The sequence below is a fragment of the Morone saxatilis genome, unplaced genomic scaffold (assembly GCF_004916995.1).
Source record: "Morone saxatilis isolate NCDOM2014 unplaced genomic scaffold, NCSU_SB_2.0 Contig21, whole genome shotgun sequence".
Classification (NCBI taxonomy): domain Eukaryota; kingdom Metazoa; phylum Chordata; class Actinopteri; family Moronidae; genus Morone; species Morone saxatilis.
In genome coordinates, this window is record NW_023339774.1 from 20299353 (window position 1) to 20319701 (window position 20349).

A 20349-nucleotide genomic window follows, 5' to 3' on the forward strand; every position below is an offset into this window, starting at 1 on the left:
ACTGGGCTATCTGCCATTCCTACCATGCACACACACACACACACACACACACACACACACACACAAACTACTTGCTGGATGCCGGACAGGCAGTGCTCTAAATGCCTTATCACGATCAGAGTGTCTTCCCTTATTAGGCTTTGGCCCCTGTGTCCACAGAGCCAAATGAAACGAGACATTGCCTCACTGCTGTCCGTAAAGGAACAATTAGCCTACAGCTAATCCCATTAGCCAGCCTGTAAACGCTGCTCACGTTTTCCATTCAGGCTAATCGAAAGGCCCTTCTCGATGCATCTGAATAGCCATCCATCATGTGTAAGTGTATATGGAGGGTTGAGCTGTTTCGCATTGACCAGAAGCCAACCTCACTGGAAAGATTAATGTAGCTGGCAAAGTGTAGAGGAGTGTGTCATCCAAGCGTGTTTAGGTCATAGTAGTCAACAGTGAAGATGAAGATAGAGACAGTTTATAACCTTTTCAATTGAGGCTTTGTGTAAAAGCAATGCACGTACGGCACAAAAGCCGTTCACATAAACCATCTGCCTTTGCATTTGAAGGGGAGTGCAGTTTTTAAATAGAAACCTGCGTCTGTCTGGTAACCACACAATTTCTTCGCGAGCGTGATTGAAACTGCAAGCAGACAACTCGTCCAGCCAGCGCTATTAAAATGTGATGGCAGACTCAGATGTGTGTGTGCTTGTGTGTGTGTGCACGCCTCGTACGTTTGGTCATCTTACCGTCGCCATTGGAGATGGGGGTGGCGTCGCACTTGCTCTCACACTGCTGCATGGTGGTGGGTCGGAGGGACTCTGCGCACTCGTTAGACGGCTGCCCGGTGTAGGACAGGCACTGCACCGTCCTCATCTGCTGGCCGAGGCCGCACTGGGCCGAACACTGGAACGAAAAGCATCAGTGAGTCAAACTTATTGTCTATGCAGGAGCATGTTTAGCCAGTTTAGTGAGGTAAATGAGGACCATGCTTCTCTCTGTGACCCTGAGTGCTGTAAATCTGCACTCCCTCATGCACGCAGACACACACTCAGCCATTCTGAGTAATCCCTGCATACACGCCGCACGACTTGATCCAATCAACCAATCACCAGGGCACGGGGGCAGCCAGAGTCACCTTCCCCTTTTTGTCTGATTCAACTGGTCGCCTGTCAGTGACTCTGTTTCCTAACTGGGAGTAACCAGGTCAACTGTTGCTCACAAGGTTTTTTTCTCTGCACATTTTTGGTGTATGTGTGAGGAGAGAAAGAGAAACAGACAGACAGACAGAAAATTGCCTCTTGTTTCTCCTGAGGAATTCCACTCTAACTCTTTTCAGACTAAAAGCTGAGGCACGAGCAGTGTGCACGGCTGAAGAGTCATCCTGAATCCCTCTGAATCACTTTAGATGAAAAATAGAAGGCTGCATCTACTAAGTGCTGCTGGCAGGAAGGCCAGAACCAGAAATACCTCAAATTGATGATTGAATTGGCATTATTTATGATTATCTTTAGGATGTAAAGAATAACTTTGTCAATAAGACACAACAGTTTTGGAAAATAAAGAAAATTTGGGTCTTGCAGATTACACCTGTACCTCAATCATAAGTAGCTTAGGGACAGTAGAACTAATTAAACACAACATTTATCACCTTTTCAGTTGATATGATGAACTTGTCTGCCAACAGCTGCTTATTTACACATCCAGCAGTTGTAGGGAAACGTTATTATTTATTCTGAGTCGTGTTTCTGGCCTCCTGATGAATGTGAGTCCAATATTCACTGTCCTTTAGCTCTGTTTTTGGTCTCTACCAACTCCTGAGGGAAACATCTGGCTCTTTAGCTGCTAAATGCTCCACTATGTTCACCAGCTTGATGTACTATCACTGGATTACTTTGATATTGAAGAAAACTTAAAAACATAATGATTCTCAGGCAAGTTCTGGTCTTGTCAGATGTGTGGACATAAGTCCTTTGTGTAGATGTTTTGGCATACATTGTTAAATAGGTGTCCAATATGACTGGGGATATAATCTTAAAGAGTTAAAAAGGCATTTTCAATTTCATCTGGACTTCAGCTGTGTGTCGCAGCAGTGGCTGTGACGCACAACTTTTAACCGCTTTTGATAAGCACACTAAATCAGCAGCCAAACTTACACCTGTCCCCTTCACCTCACACATCATCTTTCCCTCACGTCCCCCCTCCCCGACTCCCAGGAGTGCCTCACAGCTTTAAAACCTCCGTTATAGCCAAATAAAAAGAGAACTCAAAAACAGGAGACGTTACAAGGCCAGGTTCTGCTTCTGCCAAATTGTGTCTTCTGGATGGGTGCTTATCCAGCTCGGCTCATATTGTTATATACAAACGTAAATAAACTAATACAGCTGCAACTCCAGAAGCAAATCCAACAAAGCATCAGGCAGAATATACTGAACACAGGTGCAACGGGTGCTGACTAAGAACTTTTGATCAGGACCAGGTCCGCTGCGTGTTTCACAGCTCAAAGGTCTGCAATAACTGACACAACTATGTGAATGTTAAATCTATTCTCTCACTAACAGTAAATAGATCACTCATTCTTGCATTATGATTTGTAAGCTTTACTTGCTCCTCTAGGGATCGCAGGTCACTGACAAATGTCCTCCACCGCACTCGGTTTTTGGCAGTTCTTTCGAGATCCCCCACGCTGATCTACCTCCCAGACATTTCTGCCTGGACACCTCTCCTCCAGTCGTTCCTGTGGTGACCCCCTTCCAGTTCAGGGTGTTGTGGTTTCATTTTTCTTGCCTCAATGCACCTCAGTTGATGTCTATCTGACTTTTAGCTATCTGACTATAGTGAGAGACCACAAACTCCCACTGAAGGTTTCCAGAAGAGTGACACTGAAGTGACACCATTTCTTATTATGTTGGTCTGGTTAGTTGTGTCCTCGCTTTGGGGATATGTGGCTGTTCTGCCGGTGGCGGCCAGCAGATCATCATAAGCCACTGTAATAAGTCTTGCACTCTATTTATCACACTACAACGCAAAGTTGTTAAATTGGACTTTTGGAACCAACAGGCCAACAGATTGGACAGACCTCGTGTCTCTTGACAAGCCAAGTCATCCTTCTTCTCACACATAACTGCCTGCTATTCTACACTGAATTTGGCTTGTTTTTACATGTTAATTCCCTCTTCGGTAATTTCTTCTTCCTGTAAAGCATTTCGTAAACTCTGCTTAAAAAATATAAGCAAAATATAAAAATATTCTTGGAAAATTACATGCAGGTATATTGAGCATATTTAATGAGTCATTTTGATAATTCTCCCAAAAAGCAGTGTTGAGGTTTGGCTATCTCCCTTTTTCTGCATCTTATATTAAAATGTATTTTGCACATTACAAGTATAACATGTTTTTCTTTCTTTTTAAGCTTTTTAAGTGATCGTAGCAGTTCGCAAAAAGAATCTTTCAGATACAGCTGCAGAAATTAGACAAAAACAAGAAGCAAAAATCATTATTTCTAATGAGTACGTGCCATTTTTTCCCCAAATGTTTTTGTCCGTAGTTTCAGTTTCTGTCCACTTCCTGTAATCTGCTTGTTCATTCTCCTGTGGAAGGTGCATACTCGCTGAGACAATGTCCAGTTATATGTTTCCTTGCCATAAGCAAGAGAATATTTAATAATACGTATGAATCTCTACAACCTTCAGGGATTATTCCCAGTACTGCAATCTTATTTACAACGATATCTCCAAAACACTGGAGTATTAAATGTTGATGGGTCTTAATAAAAGCAACCCAAAGAGGCCTTTTAGCATACTGGCTTGATTTTGTAAGAGAAGGAGCAAAAACTTAATGAGAAATTACTCTATTCGATGGACTCGCCTTGAGCACAGAACAAAGGGAGAAAATGTCTGTTGACATGAAAAAAGTTGTTGTACTGAACCCAAAATGTGCACCTGCATTTCTTCTTCTATCAGTGTGCCAGTTGTAATAAAAACCTGAGGTTGGTTCTATGGGTGGCCATTAAACTCCTTTGCAGGATAAAAAAAAAAAAAGACTACAGAAACAATTGCCAACACACCTTTGGCAAAACACAAGCATCACATGAAGTAGAGATCTTCATAATTACTCTAACACACCTGTCAGCCATCACTGTTAGTGCGTGCCCACATACGAGTGTGTGATATGAGCCTTCAACAAACCAGCTGACGAGAGAACTACCAGGCTTTCTGTCACCTTCAATGATCCTCAGATCACTGAGCCCGCATGTCATCCCTTCCCAATTAGAGAGTCATTATTAGGACCCGCCGCCGGCCATGACAGATGGCGTACGTCAATGGTGCGACTTAAGTGGGATTTGAACCAGTGACCTTTTGGCCCTCGGAGACCAGGCGCTCGGTTGCTGGCAACAATCTCCCCTTTCTGGTGCTTGGAGGGCCGGCGGACAAGGGATCGGAGCAGCGAGGGCGAAGCTTGTAATTACAGCCAAAAAAAAAAAAAGTGCTGTGTAAGAGCAGACTCCAGCTGTGGCTCTACAAGGTATTAACCTCGGCTCGGCGTGACGAGGAACCCGCTCTTTGATGAACCACGCTGAGGTTATCAGTCAGGTCTGTTTACGACTGTTATTGGGACTGATTGAATTGTAAAGGAGTGTTAACTGATGTTTGTGTCTGATGTTTGAGAAGCCAAGGGAGAGCTAGACTGCCTGACTCTTGACCTTTCACCTCTGACCTCAACAACAGAGCTAAAACCATGACATCACCTCCACCAGAGCGACGAGCTGAACCCGAAAAAAAAAAAACTCTTCTAAACATCACGGCGCACTGTTTAAAATTCCACTTTTACACTAAATTATTAACAAATCCAACAAAATAACAAGCCATACTTTTTGTAGATACAACTCTCTCTGACGCACGTTTTTCTGGCGTCCTCTCACCAACATGAGTCAGCTGTGTTGTAAAGTGTTCAACAGCCTTGCTGAGCGCACTAAGTCATGTCAGGGTGAGCCCAAGAATGCTACTCCTTGGTCTTCCTCTAAATCGTGTTCCTGGAAGTGATAGAGAGGGCCTGGTCTGAGGCAGAGATAAACTTCAAACAGCCAGGAGGATATGACTGCCACTGATCACACACTCCAGGCCTGCCGGAGCACTTGGCCCCGCACACACAAACACAAACCTCTACGCGCGCACTCACACACGTCACAGGCCTGCTTAGTATGTCATCCAGGTGTAAATTATATTAACCATTCACCAACACATGGAATCTATCTGTGCATCTTTTGTCTGTTAAACATTCGAGCTATCCTTTTAAAGGATTAACCAGCCATACCGTTGTTTGGGAAGCTCGCTCAAATCATGTTGAAGTTTTAAAAAAAGAAGCTTTTTGTTCTGATGTGATGTGAAGGAGGTCGTCCTACCTGTCCCCATTCGCCAGGGATCCAGCGAGGAGGAGGACAGCGTCCTAAACTGCAGCGGATTCGGACCGGAGGTTTGTTGTGGCTCGGGCAATGGGTGGGCGGGAAGGTCTTGGTCAGGTCACTGCTCTTACACAAGGCGATGCGGTGCTTGAAGCCGGGGCCACATTTAGGCGTGCACTGAAGAGGGAGGAGGAGGTGTGAGAAGAGCATCTTGACAGCACAGTGAGCTGAAGGTAGTTTTAGGATGTTGTCTCACCTCTGACCAATCCAGAGTGACCCACTTCGGTGGGCAGGACTGGTTGTTGCACGACTCTCGTTCGATGGGGCGGTGAGTCAGACAGTGGGTGTCCTCCAGTGTCTCCTCCTCAGCAGGGCCAATCTTCCTGATACACAGCACCGTCCTCGTCCTCATCCCGCCGTCACAGGTCTTCCCGCACTCCGACCAGTCGCCAATAAACCACCTGGAGGAGAGAAACGTGTGTGAGCGCTGTCTCAGTGGCGTTAATCTATATAGCAGTGTGTTATACTCCCTGTGGCTACTTCATTACAAACAAGCTTTTGGTAATTATAGTGTAAAATCACATTATGGTACAGCACTGCAAAAAAGAAACCTCAAGAAAGTGAAAAAGTCTTGTTTCTGGGAAATGAGTCTTAGGTCTTTTGTCTGAAAAGAAAAATAATCTTGTCGAGCATGTTCTGTATTAGAAATAGTGATCTCCTTTTAAGAAAATACATCTTACTTTGTCTTAATATGATATTACAGCAAGATTTAACCAGTAACAAGTTAAAACAATGGTTGCATAATATCCCAGCAGAGATTATTTTCCTTATTTTAAGAGTAATACCACTCGCACAACTTCCCAGTTTGAGAGAAAGTCGTCTCGTCCCAGTGTTGGAAATGAAGCAGCGGTTTAGTTTTTCATTATTTAATAAATAATACTAAAAAAAAGAATGCGTCTTGTGCCTTAATTTAAGACAAAGTCACTTAGATTTATTATGCTGTTTGAAGAAATTGAGTGTCTTTACCGAACAGGAAGAGCAATAAAATGTCCCAGAAACATGTTCCTGTTTACTTCTTCTTTGGTCCTGATTTGAAGCCTTTTATTTATTCTACATTTAGCATTTTATTTCCATCATGTCTCATCTTTATTAGAGTACAGGTAATTTACGACTTGTTTTAATGCAAGTATTTATCTTTCTTCTTGTATTCCACCTCATTTCTGTATAATTGACTAATTTATTTCGGAAAAGTTCTTCTTATCATATTTTTCTAAGTCAGGTAGCGAAAAAAAGCAGTATTTGTGGTTTTGGTACTCTACGTATCGTATCGGCACTAAATTTTAAACCCAGGTCCACAGATCATCCTCAGGGGCCCCCGCAGGCCCAAGGTTTACTGTGTGTCAACAGGTTTGTGGTAATTTGATTAACTGCAAATTTGTTTGGGAATACGCTCCACCAAAGTACAATATAAACTGAAAGCGGTATTGAAAAGGTGAAAAGGTGGGGACTAAAGGTATCCTATGGAGTGCCATGGAGCTGTTTTTTTATGAGTGGGTCCCCGTTTTGTTTGTCTTGTGCACGTGCACGAGGGCGCACATGTACCTGTGGGTGACGCGATACACATTCCTGTCAGTGCTTCCACTATAGTGCACTATTTCACTGAGCTACATGTGGCAGCAAAGCACCAAGAACCACTGCAAGAATAAATCTTCTTAGCAAATGTTTTATGAGAATGGTAATACATTAAACACTCATGGATGTACAATGAGTTTTGAGTAATGTAAAGAAGTAAAGAAAGATAATGTCAAACTATTACTTTAATAGCATTGAAACTTTGTGTACTATAAGAAACAGCCTCATTTTTGTAGTATTGTAGCAACATCTTAAGTTAGCCACATAGGCAAAAATATGAAGATGATTTTGGACACCTGGATGAATTATCTTAATTTGAAGATTTCTAAATTCATTAAAACATGTATGATGCAAATGTGACCTAGCAGACCGGTAAACACCATATTGTTGAGCGTGCCACACCACTGAGCTTTTGACCTCCAGAAAATTAGGCCCAGTCTTATTCAACCCTTTGTCTACAGACTCCAGAATTAATATGATAAAACTGCCCAGACAACAGCCCTCCAAACACATCCAGCCTGTGAGATATTACATCATCTGAAGGAATGTATACACAATTAACGACGTGTTCAAACATCTGTGTTAGCTTTCATTACTCGGGCCCATAAAACCCTGGCTATTCTAAAACAATCGTGTTTACATGGTCTCTTTTAGTCGTCCTTTCCTGAGGCTGCAGAAGGGGTGTTTGCCTTTCTAACAGACACAAATGTCAAGTGTGCACAGTAACTTAATACACACACGTGCACTGCAACTGCCTTCAAATACTAATCAAAATAAATGAGATACCACAAGTCTGCGTCCACTGAATACAGATGTGAAAATAAATAACCCAAGACTGTAGTCTGAATGTATGAAAACAAATTACCACTTATACAGTAGATTTATGATACTATCAGTTTTTTTGGCCGAAACCCAGCTGACAGACACCAACACTCACTCTCATACACAAATAATTATCAAATAGTCTGAAACTAATTAACCTGATGCATTTAATCCCTCTTTTTCCAGACGTGATTGAAGTGAGTCTGGCTACGCTTACAGCTAGTGTTGGGCTTACAGACATTTGGCCACCAAACACAAGTTCATATTCCACCTGTGTACGTGTATATTACCCCTCGAGGATCGGTAAAGAAGCCAAAACAATCAAACACAGGTGGTCATTTTCAGGGCTCTAATTTTTGGCACGAGGCAAACACTGAAAATAGTTAACATATGAAGTTATAAATCACTGCCATTTTATTTTATTATTTTCTTCCAAACACATTTCACAAACTAGGGCTCATTGATATCATGAGTCATTTTTATGGAGCGTTTTTCTTTTGAAACTTAAAGCTGCTGTACTCAATATTTTTAAATTAACAATGGATCGAATGTCTATGCGTAATGTGAAAGGTGTAACTCGTACTGACAAACCTACCGACAATTATTACCTGACACAGTTCGCCTCAGCTCTGTGGAGCGTTTTAGCATCTTTAAGCTAATTATTTCAGCAGTTTTATGGCCCACAACTTTACTCTTTAGATTCAGATTTTGTTCCAGATGCATCAGGCAGCAGTTTTGAGCCCAAAAAAGAAACAATACTTGCACAACACAATAGGAGGAGATGAAGTTTGCAACTAGCTGGTGAACATATACAACAACAACATGGTGAATATAAACCAATAAACAGCCAAATATTTCCTTCAGGAGTTGGTGGAGACCAAAACAGAGGTAAAAGAGAGTGAATATTGGACTTCCTCATCATGGCTTCAAATGAAAGCTAATGTTGCTCAGTATCTGCTGCACAAGTAACTAGGCAACTGTTTACTAACATGTTTGTCATATTACCTTAATAAGGTGATGATATGTGTGATAAAGTGTTTACAGTTTGTTTCAGCTGCCCTTTTTGATACTTTATATTAAAACCTCTTTTTTCATATGCAAAAGAACTGAATTTAGCTGGAAAGCAGAAAAATGAAAGAAAAGTTTATTAATTAATCAACATAACATAATCGACGGCGATTTTGATAATCAATTAATCATTTCAGTCATTTATTCTCTGTTTCAAGCTTCTTAAATGTGAGAATTTGCTGCTTTTTGCTGTCTTATATCACTGGAAATTTAATATATATTAGGGTTTTGTACTGTCACCTTGTGCTCTGGGAACTTGTGATTGGCATTTTTCATAAATTTTTCACAATCAATCTATCAATTGATAATGAAAATAATCAAGACTCAGCCATACGTACTCTGGAGGACACGACTCAGTGTTGCAGTCTCTCTGGTTCTCTGGAGGTTTGTTGTCTGGGTCACAGTAGCTGTTCTGGACCACCGAGTTATCATCCAGCCTCTTACACACCACTTCCTGCTTCTGGGAACCTGCAGGGGACGACAACGATCAATAAGGGCAGGCTCGGAGCTCAGCTGATATCGCAGATTAAAACCCCCATTTAGAAACATGGAAGGCCGGCTGCCGTGTATGAGCGCTGTGTTTGAGTGGAGATGGTATCGCTTTCAGCCTGTAGTAAATCCAGACATGTAAATTCCTGATTCTTTGCAGGATATCTTGGCAAATCACTTTTACAGAGCAGAGAGCTCTTTACTTTGGCTTCTAATGGAGAGAGTGAGGGCTACCGTATCGGTGTCACACCTCCCACTGTGTGTGTGTGTGTATGTGTGTGTGTGTGTGTGTGTATGTGAGCATGCATGTGTTTTCTATGTGTGTGTGTGTGTGTGTGTATGCCATACCAACTCAGAAAGGGTCTGTTTGGGCCCTCGTGGGACATATCCCACAGCAGACTTGTCTGGCAGTTGTAATGAGATATGGATGTGTGTGAGTGAGTGTGTATGCGTGAAGTATAGAAAATCTACCCATCTGTGCTTCAAGTGAAATACAGTTTGGAGGAATAACGCGAAGCATGGGGTAACAGCTTCAGTTGTAAGGTTGTCAAAAGGTGTTTTTCATAGGTTTTATTACTATAGTGATATATTAAACAACACTTTGTGATTAGCTGAGCTAGCTGTATCGAATGGGTGCGTGATTAAATAACATTTTTACTGATTTAAAGCTTAGCACGGTTGGAGACGCACAGTAGACACAAATTAGATAATTTGGATCAACAATGCAAAGGCATGTTTACAACACTGGAAGGCCATGTGTGCTTCCCCATCTAAGGAATAGATTCAAACTTCTGCTCTGGACTTGGAAATCCTTCCTCAGAGAAACCCACATGCTTATTCAGTCATGCTTTTACAAAATATTACAAACCCGTCCAGGCCACACTTGACAACTGGGAAGAAACACTATTTATTGTTACATGAAACCCATTGCTTTTGGGCTAAAAGGTTTGGTTTAGTCATTCTTGAGGCCATGGTCAACATTTCACTGCGGTTTCAGATTTTGAATGTTTGACTTTGTAGGACAAGCGCTCCAGAAGAGTGGCTGTATCTGTGTGCAGCGCTGGTAAACCAGAAGCTATGCAGAGCAGCTCATTCACAGAAATTAGACCATATTCATTACTCTGGCTAAAATATGGAAAATATACATATTGAATTTATTAGAGGGCTGAATCTCCAGCTATAAAGTAATGATTTTGGAAACCCATCGCAAATTATGATACTGGGTTTCCACACACGGCTCTTCAGCATTTGTGTAATTATTGGTTGGGTAAGATTTACAGAATGACACACGCACACACAAGATATGAAGTATTAAATATTTCAGAAGGTTAGAAATATTCAAGAAGAATTTAAACACCCACAGCGTGTTATGGTATTCAACACCAAAATGCTTGGAGTGCTCTTTTTCAAAAGGCAACCGGCCACTGGAGCTCAGCAGAAGGTCGACATAGAGAGAAGACGGTATTCTTCTCTCATAGAAAAATACATTTTAATAATAAAAACTTGTACAGCAGTTGTATAAAATCAGTTTTTTGTGAAGCACTTTTCACACAATAAATACTAGAATTTATTAATATATATATTAAAAATCATGTAACATAGGAAACAATTCTAAAATTGGAGAGTTTTGGCACCTGACAGACACCTGACAGGAGAAGAAAGTAGCTGTGATTTAATCAACAGTAAATAAATACATGAAAGATATTTTTTTATATGAGCTGCTGATTGTAGAGGTTTAATTTTCAACACAAAGTGTTTCTGTGCACCTGTTTTTATGCACATTTTCAACTTGGGAATAAAAAAGCTGAGAGGAAACACTGGAAAATTGAAAAAGAGGTCAAAAGATTAGAAAGACGTTTTTACTCTTGGCTGAGATGGAATAGTTTTTGTATCATGTGTATCCATCACATTTAAAATTTCATGTTTGTTTGTCGAGGTTTGTATTGGTGGTTGTTTAATTACATTACAATGGTTCATTGGCACCCAACTGGAAAATTAACACCAACTACTAATGTTTGTGTTAGTATTGGATGGAAACGCATTAATTCACATTTTATTTTGCGGATTTTCTGGGAATTCCATTATAATTTGCACTAAATTTGTATAAAAGCTTGCATACAACAGGCTGCAGCTATGTTGCTGGGACCATTAAAGGAGGAAACATAGCTGCAGTCAAGCCTTGCAGTGCTGACTTACCTCCAGCGCAGGTAGCCGAGCATTCAGACCAGGGCAGGTGGTGCCAGGAGAAGCCCACCTCGTTGTCGCCACTTCCTGTGCGCTGGATGGGCACGTTGAACTTGTAGCGTATTCCCATGTTCTGTTCCTGAAGGAGGACCTGCAAAGGGGGAAGCAAACAAAAGGTGAGGACAGAAGAAGGGAAACAACTGGGAAAAAATAAGAAGGTAGGTACATTTAGTAAAATGTCTGTGCTCATTAATCTTCATCTGATTTTTTATCCATTCACAAAGAGTTGAGTCTTAACATGTATATTAAATACAATAATTTCTTGGCCACTTACTTAGATACCAAGCAACATTAGCATTTATTTGGAGTCGTGTTTATATCTGCATGACAAATTTAAGTCCAGTATTGACTGTTTTATCTCTGTTTTGGTCTCCACCAACTCCTGAGAAAAATGTCTCTTTTAAATCTTTACCTGTTATATGCTTCACTATGTTCACCAGCAAGTCTCTAACATTGTCTGTCATTTGATGCAGGTAGTTTGTTTTTTAGCTTTAGTGATAAGAACAGCTGATAAGAGCACAAACACAATGAGCTGAAAGATGCTAAAAAGCTCTACAGAGTTAAGAGGAACTATATGATCAGGTGATAACTCTGTGTGGGACCTCATTCACATTACAGACAGTGATTTGGACCATTGTTTAGAAACAAATATTGATTAGATGAGCTTTAAATGCAGTTTGAACAATCTGGATCAGGCTCTGGTGGTTTATATTAGTCTGCTGGATGCAGAGGGAGACTGAGGGAGTCGGGCTTTGCAAGCCGCAAAGAAATGGCTAGTGGTCGAGTGGCCAGTTGCTCGTCTATTCCAGCGGTGCTGTGTGGTCTGGTATTTTCAGCATTCATGTCAAGGCAGAAACCACCGAGTATTACGACAAGAAAATGCTCAGTTGCCTCACATTAACACACACAGCGGCACACAAACGTGCAGAGAAAGAAGTGCACTCACTATTTAACATGCACAAGCGAGGTCCAATACAACAACACAGACGGTCACCAAATCAAGTGACATTGGGTTTGCACTCAGCCAAGACATTTTTTTTTTCAATATCCACAAATAAATAGCTTTTAACCCCAAACCACTGGCTGAGGGTCATCCAAGGTTAGCAGCCAGATGTTGAGTTTAAGACAGACCAAAATACAGCATAAAATGCACAAGATGACCAAAGAAGCACAACCATAAAGTGAGATGAGTTGTTTCAAGTGTCCAAGTTTCTGGAAGTTAAAGTTCCATTCATTTTCTGCCTAGACAATGTTAGTTGAATGGCAGCTGGAGCATTTCCATGGCTTGGATGGAAATCAAACTCACAAGATGAACAACTGTGTTAGACTGTATCTGCTTCTTTGAGGTACGAGCCTGTGTACATAAAAACATAAAGGTACCCTGTCAAGTTTTTGGCCACTAGTATCTTTGTTTGTATCTCACGCAGTGATGCAAGGCACATTCCTGCCTTTGGGTTCATTTGTGCCAGCAAAAGCAAAGGAAGACTTCTAACAAGCAAACATGGATGTAAACAATGCAGCTTTCAAAATGAGTTTATTGCATTCGACACATTTGCTGGATGTGGATACAAACAGTGCCTGATTTGGATCCAAAAAGGTGCCAGTAGCCTAATTTATAACATAACCCTAACCCTAAATGTTTTGGTGTTTTTAATCCTCTTTAATAAAGACAATTTTAGTACTGTTTTCATAGCGTTAAGGTGCAGTTACACAATACCTCACCAGCCCTGTATGCAGGGTTTTAGAAATACAGAGGTCCGAAAACTAAACTTGCTAGCAGGGTTTGGGGGCATCAAAGTAGTTCTTTTTAGGCAAATATTTAACAATTTTTATTGTATACCCCTCAATTCTCTATAAAAACTCAATACAAAAAGGGGACAAAAATCTAAAGTGAGTACCTGCCCATTTCAGCCACTGAGTACATGTGATGTGTTTGCTCAATATAAAAATAACTTCTATTTACAAGAAAACTCCACCGGGTACCTTTAAAGAGAGAAGTCAGTTTCACTTTTGAGGTAGTGAGAAACATCTGATCACTGAGCTGAAGATGGTGATGCATGCCCCGCTGCCAGTCAGCAGAAACCAAGCATTATATTTCCTGGAAACCTGATAAAACATTCAGCACCTTAAATCAGGTCACTGAGAGATTCTGGGTCAATCTGGCAACCATGGCACAGTGATTTGTTCCTGACAAAACATGTTCCTGCCTCTGAGTAGCCTCTTTTTTATAGCAGTGGCTGAGGCTAATGGGTATTGTAGTATTTAGAGCCAGGAAAAACATGTTTTCTAAGAAATAAAGGACACACTTGGAAGGCAGAGCTGTATTCAAATGGTTGCAGCTTCACTACTAGATACCACTAAATTCTACACAATGGTCCTTTAAAATGGCTAGAATCAATATTTTTATAACAACAATGTAGGAAAAACAATATGAGTGTAAAAGAGGTTTCTCATAGTGATAAACCTAGAGAGAATGATCACCTGAATCTGCTTTTATGGAGCTTTATAGTTAGTTTCAGCTCATGGCTTATCTGTCAGACCACAGCTTTACTGTTTTGATTCACTCTCACTGACTAGCTTGTGAACACAGCGGAGCAATTAGCTGCTAAAGAGCCAGATATTTCCCTCAGGAGCTGGTGGAGACCAAAAACAGAGCTCAAAGAGAGTGAATATTGGACTTATATTCATCAGGTGGACACAAAAACGACTCCAATGAATGATAATGCTGCTTTGTAACTGCTCGACTGTCTGCTATATCAACTTATTGCAGGTTTAAATTGTCCCGTGTTTCTATGTTGAGGATACCGTTAAAAGAAAACTCAAATCTGAATAAAGTAAGTAAACACTTTCTATCATTTACAATCAATTATTATTTATTACCATGACAATCAGGTTTTCAGTGGTGGCTCCCAGCGCCTCTAAAGACTCCGGTTCATCAGAGGGTCTCTTGTAGTGGAAGGCCGTCCCCGCAATGTCAAACTTCCTGGGCCAGTCGATGGTCCACGCTCCATTGATGTAATAATCATCCCCTTCGGATTTCAAAGCTAGGAAACCACAGAAAATACTTTTAGAAAGCCGAAATCAAAAGCAGACTAGGAACGGTAGCTGAGACAACAGGTGGAGGCAATCATCCGCTGTGATGTCACTGCCATTGTTCATCTTCATCATCATCATTTTCAGCCTCTCCGATGTCACTGACAACTTTCTATCCCTCCACAGACTGAGTAGAAACACACACACACACACACAGATTCACGTGCACCGACATGTACATACGTCTAATTTAGGAAGAGAAAGAAAACACACTTCAGGTGAAACCCTGGACGAATCTCATGAATACCACTCTGTCTGGTTGTCAAAACAAAAGTTGGTCTCCAACCACAACAGATCTGAAAATATCCACTTTCTCTGCGTTGAAATGGGGCCAAATTGAGGAGAAACGATCCAACCCGCTTGCTATTCTGTCTCTCTGGCTCGTGCTCTGCAGCTTTTTAACGCAGATTGGATGAAACAATAGTTTGCTCCTCTATAACATATCGCAGTCCCCTTCTCAGTACATTCATTTCCAGCACTAATTGTGAGCATTGTGATTTGGTTATTTTGAACAGTGCAGCTCTATTTTTCTCTCTCTTTTTATACTGTCATGCTTACTTTTTGCTTTAATAAAACATTAACAAGGCAAACTTTGCTGACCTAAATAGCAAGCAGTCAGACAATGCTGCAAAAGAAAAATATTATCTTCATCACTGGGGGTCACAGATGAAATTCATAACAAAATTACAAATTGCTTGGAAGGGAAAAACTAGTCCAACACAATAGCCAAAATTGCACTCTTTAAACTTTGATATATAGACATCATATCCCCCATAATCCTGGTGGACCAGGCAGCTGTCACCACGGCCCTATAAATCTGATGCAGCTCTCCGGTTCAAAGTGTAACTTAAGCCCTCCATCAACACCATCCGCTATAAATTCAACACGCTGTCACACGTCTTTCTCTTGTTAATGAAAGGACACAGAACTGGCTTAATTGAATCCGGTTGTTTGATTGTTTTGGGTCTGACGCTGCCAGTGTTGCAAATAGTTTTTGTTTAGTCTGGAACAGAGTGGATGAGTCTGGTGCCAAGATGGCCATCACATGTGTTAAGATTCAGGATTTTTTTTTTTTTTTTTACAGACCCTGTTTTATGGCTTCACATTAGGCAACAGGAGATTAAACGATGGCATCTTCTAATTTGCCCTTGCCAAAACTCAAGGAAATCCCAGGAAATGTGGTTGACACAGAACTGAACAGATAATAAGAAACAGCTTGATGTCGCAAATTCACAGTGCAGTGAGCTACAGGCTCTGCTGACATTGATGGATTGATAGTGAAACAAGACTAAGAGTCTACAGCCACACGAGACTGTACTTAAGACACAGTGGGGCTTGAAGCTAAATGCTAAAGTCATCAAGCTAACATTCTCACAGTGACAATGATAGCGTTCATACGTTTACCAACTTAGAGTCACGTTGGTGGAGTACGGGAAAGGGAGGTTCGCTCTGTCAAATCCTTCTTTTAGTGGAAGTGGAGGCCATATTGAATTTGAAGGCATTAGGTTATGTTGTATCTAGTACACTGGTTCCTAAACTATGGTACTTTGTGATGCAGATCCATCACAAAGTTGTTGAGAAATTAAACTAAAAGACAAAAATGTTGACCTCATGGTGGTGCTAGATGAAAGGTCAGGTGATCACCGAAGTCAGTGGGATTCATCCTCTGGGGGCTGCGAATCTTTACACAAAATGTCACAGCAGTCCATCCAATAGTTGTTCATATCTTTCAGTTTGGATCTAAGCGGTGGGCAGACAGACATCCTACGCCGCTAGCATGGCTTATAAAACCAAAGTGAAACAAAAGTGAAACAAAAGTGAAACAAAAGTGAAACAAAAACCTAATTCTAAACGGGACTCGACCATTTCAAGGCCGTCACTTACCGATATAATTCTTCGACATGGCAAGTTCTTTGACCTCGATGTGAACCGATCCTTTTGGGATCTGAACCACCTCCATGTAGCCTGGAAGACAAGGACAGGGCTTGTTAAGGTGGTATTTTTTCCCACTCAACCCCCACCACCTCGCGAGAAGACAGAAAGGTACATATCATGTTAGGTAGGAGTTCATATAGGATAAATTCAAAACCACCCAAAAAGGACAAAGCAGGAGGACAAAACAATCCCCTCCTTTTTTTACAGTCACACACACACACACAGTATTTTTAGATGGTTTACTAGCCATACCATAGAAGGAGAAATATGTTTTCTCTCTCTCTCTCCTGCTCTCTATAGACGACTTCAGGCTAAAGCCAGCACCATGTCCCTATCTCCTACGGCAGATTCCTTCACTCCATGATGTAATTAATGGGAAAAATATTATGTTTTGATCTATATTCTGACAACTTAATTCTAAATAGGCCAAAACATATGCTCTGTCGGTGGGTGACAAAGGCAAAAAAAAAAAAAAGGCACATTTCCATGAAAGATTATCTTCCTGGCTTCAAGGATGTGTTGGCTTTTCGTCAAAAGCCACTTCGCCAAATGGACGATGAGTTACTTTGTTTTCTTCACAGTCATCTCCGGTGACTTTAAGTTTGTCACATGTGGTCATCAAACCAAAACACACTATCTCTGCTCATCCTTTTCACACTAAGTGAATCAAAGAAGCCTGAAAGCTGCTGTATAATAGATCAGTGGAGATATAACAGAAACCTGAGATGACAGGATATCTAAGTCCCTCTGGAGGACATATGTTTTACCTCCTCTGGGGAGAGACTCGTTGAAGAGTCCCTCGGTCGCCTCGCAGGTGCTGCCGTCGCCTCCACACACGCGGCACCGGTCTTCTTTAGCATCAGAGCTCAGGATGTTGTCGCAGCCTACATGCTTTAAAACCAACACACAAAATCAGAGAATGAGCATTGATTTAATTTAAGACTGAACAATGGATTTGGGATTGAAAGCATTTTTACTGTTAGAAACAATGGGAATAGTTTCACATTTTGGAATATACGTTCACTTTCTTGGGTTAGATGAATTAAATACGAAGGTAAAGCCAGCAGCCATTTAGCTTAGCAAAAAGACTGGAAAAGCAAAGGAACAGCTAGCTTGGCTCTGCTAACAACATCCACCGACCGGCACCTTAGGGCCCTGATGGCATGGCACCAAGCTACCTGGGTGAGCTTATCACCTGTTAGTGATTCCTCGGTCAAGACTGAAGACCAATGGTGACAAGGGTGTTTGTTCTGTTCGGGCTCCAACCCTTTCCTCTACCTGAGGAACTTCATTGCCTCTTTTAAATCATCTCTCAAGACTTTTACAGATTGGCTTTTTCTTAATTATTGTATTATTTTATCTGTTGTTTTATGTCTATGTTTAGCTGTTTTTATATAATGGAGTTTAAGTTTTAGACTATTAAGACTCCAGTTTCTAGATGGATACCACATAACCGTGAGCATCATGTTGTGTATTAATCCACTTAAGAAAATAGTCCTCAATAAATGCACTCCAGTTTTTGTAACATTTTTAATGAAACTATATAACTGTGAGCTGTTTTTAAAGTTTTACTTATTCATTAGAGCTTATGGGCTTGAGGCTGCAGACAGGGTTGGAAAGTCATAAACTACTGAGACACAGACTAACACATCATTGGTTTTGGTCTTTTTAGAGGATTTGTTGACAATAAGAAAAATACAGAACAACGTCAGACTGATCCTTTAACACAGCTACGTCGATACAAGCAGCTGTAATTGCTGGTAACTTGGCAGCTTTGGTTTTTACATATAAAACATATGAGATGTCATAAAACATGATGGTCTCTGAGTGTTTAAACTAGACGGACTAACAGATAATAATGTGTTGGCTTCAAATAAATTTTAATATGGAGGCCGTATGGAGCCCATTAAATGTTTATCTGTGCTCAGTTTGTAGTGATTGCTTCATCGGTACTTGATTGGTAATGCCTCGGAGCGTCAAAGGTGGAACAGCGGTGTGCAGAAGATTTTGATTGAAGGTAAGATTTTCATTATTTTTGAATTATTTTTCCCCCTTTAAAGGCTGCAACACCAGCAGTATATGGGCTCATTAGTGGATCTGCAATATTCAAATATTTGTTACATGTTGGGCCAACGGTCTATGGTTGAGTCTACTGCGATATATATAAGGAACTATTTGAATATTTTTAACACATTTTACATTAAAAGAAACATACATTTGTGACTCTTTGTTATAGTGTTGAGTGTACTATATGTTTACAACAATGTACACGATTTTGCATATAACTTTTATATAAAAGTTATTTATTATATAGTTTTAAGCATCTCGTGATGACAAGACTGAGTTTTGTTGTACAAGTGCAACAACAGAACATAACTGAACCACAGTATAACCATGCTTGCTGCTTTGCTGTGTCTAAAATCACTCCCTCATTCACTACTTAATATAATAGATACTCAGTAGGTCACTCTACAGCAAGCAGTAAATATCAGGAAGGGGGCTAAATAACACTCCAACTTTAGGCAAAATTTTGGTGATGGAAAAACTGGCATGGCCATTTTCAAAAGGATCCCTTGACCTCTGAACTCAAGATATCTGAATGAAAATGGGATCTATGGGTACACACGAGTCTCCTGTTTGCAGACACTTCTTGCTAATCCCATGCAGTTTCTTGCATGTGGTAAATGGGTTAATTTCGCTTAGTGTATTTGAGTATTTCTGCATGCTGGGGTCCCTAAACAGTATTGGAATAAATTAGGTTAATAAAGTCAGTGCCCCTCTTGTGTTACCCCAGTCAAAAAAAGTCTGGAAACGCCCCTGATCCATAATTAAAATAACTGTTAGCAGCAGACAGACACTTCACAGAGCATAAATTTCAGTAAGATGGCAAACATAAATTGTGCTGTACTATTATAATAAACAGGGAGTGACTGTTCCAGTCAGTAAACTGTGTGATAACAGCTTTATCAACTGTGTGTTAATGCTGTGTGACAATACAACTGGGAGGATTCCTGTTATCACCAACACTTCCACTGCCTCCTTTGGATCTCCCAGTTCTTTCTACTCTCACTATTTCCCCCCTCTCTCCCTCTTTCCCGTTCTCTCTCTCTCTCTCTCTCTCTCTCTCTCTGTGTGTCTCTCCAGCACCTGCAAACAGCAGAGCAGTTTTGAGTGTTTCTGAAAGCTTTCCAAGCAGACAGTGTTCTAGAGATTTATCACAGGGGGGCAGTGAACCCGGAGAGCCAGCCTCTGAAATAAAACGACACGCTGGATTCAGACTGGAAATAAACCTGCAATGCTGCTTTGGTAGGGAATATTCCACCTCTCAGAGTTCTCTTCCCATTAAAACACACACCATGTTGTGTTTTTATATTAGAATCAGAGTAATGTTGTTGGCACCGACGCCACGTGGTCATGCCAAACAGGAATCAAATTGTACGGTCAGGTGGAAGTCAAAGCAAATACTTAAAGCGAGCAACCAAAAAGTTATTTCAGCTGCATCTCAGAAAATACAACGAAAACCCCCTCATCTCCACATACACACACAAACTGTACAAAAATGATTTATGCTCTTGAAAACAAAGACAGCACCAACTGCCAACTCCTTTCAGTAAAATGTTATTTTGCCTTGTTATTAAATCAGCCTTTTCAAATATATATAAAATCATTATTCAATC

The 20349-nt window shown here is 40.8% G+C and overlaps 1 protein-coding gene across 1 annotated transcript in view; it reads right to left on the reverse strand.

Moving 5' to 3' along the window:
- Positions 1–737: 737 nt before the first annotated feature.
- Positions 738–20349, reverse strand: part of adamts6 (ADAM metallopeptidase with thrombospondin type 1 motif, 6) — a gene marked incomplete at its 3' end in the record, with an annotated part of 59035 nt that continues 39423 nt past the window's right edge. Inside the window, 8 exon segments of the mRNA XM_035668345.1 lie at positions 738–894; positions 5390–5566; positions 5646–5850; positions 9250–9379; positions 11597–11735; positions 14525–14688; positions 16622–16702; positions 17440–17563. Of these exon segments, the coding sequence (XP_035524238.1) occupies positions 738–894; positions 5390–5566; positions 5646–5850; positions 9250–9379; positions 11597–11735; positions 14525–14688; positions 16622–16702; positions 17440–17563 (1177 nt within the window).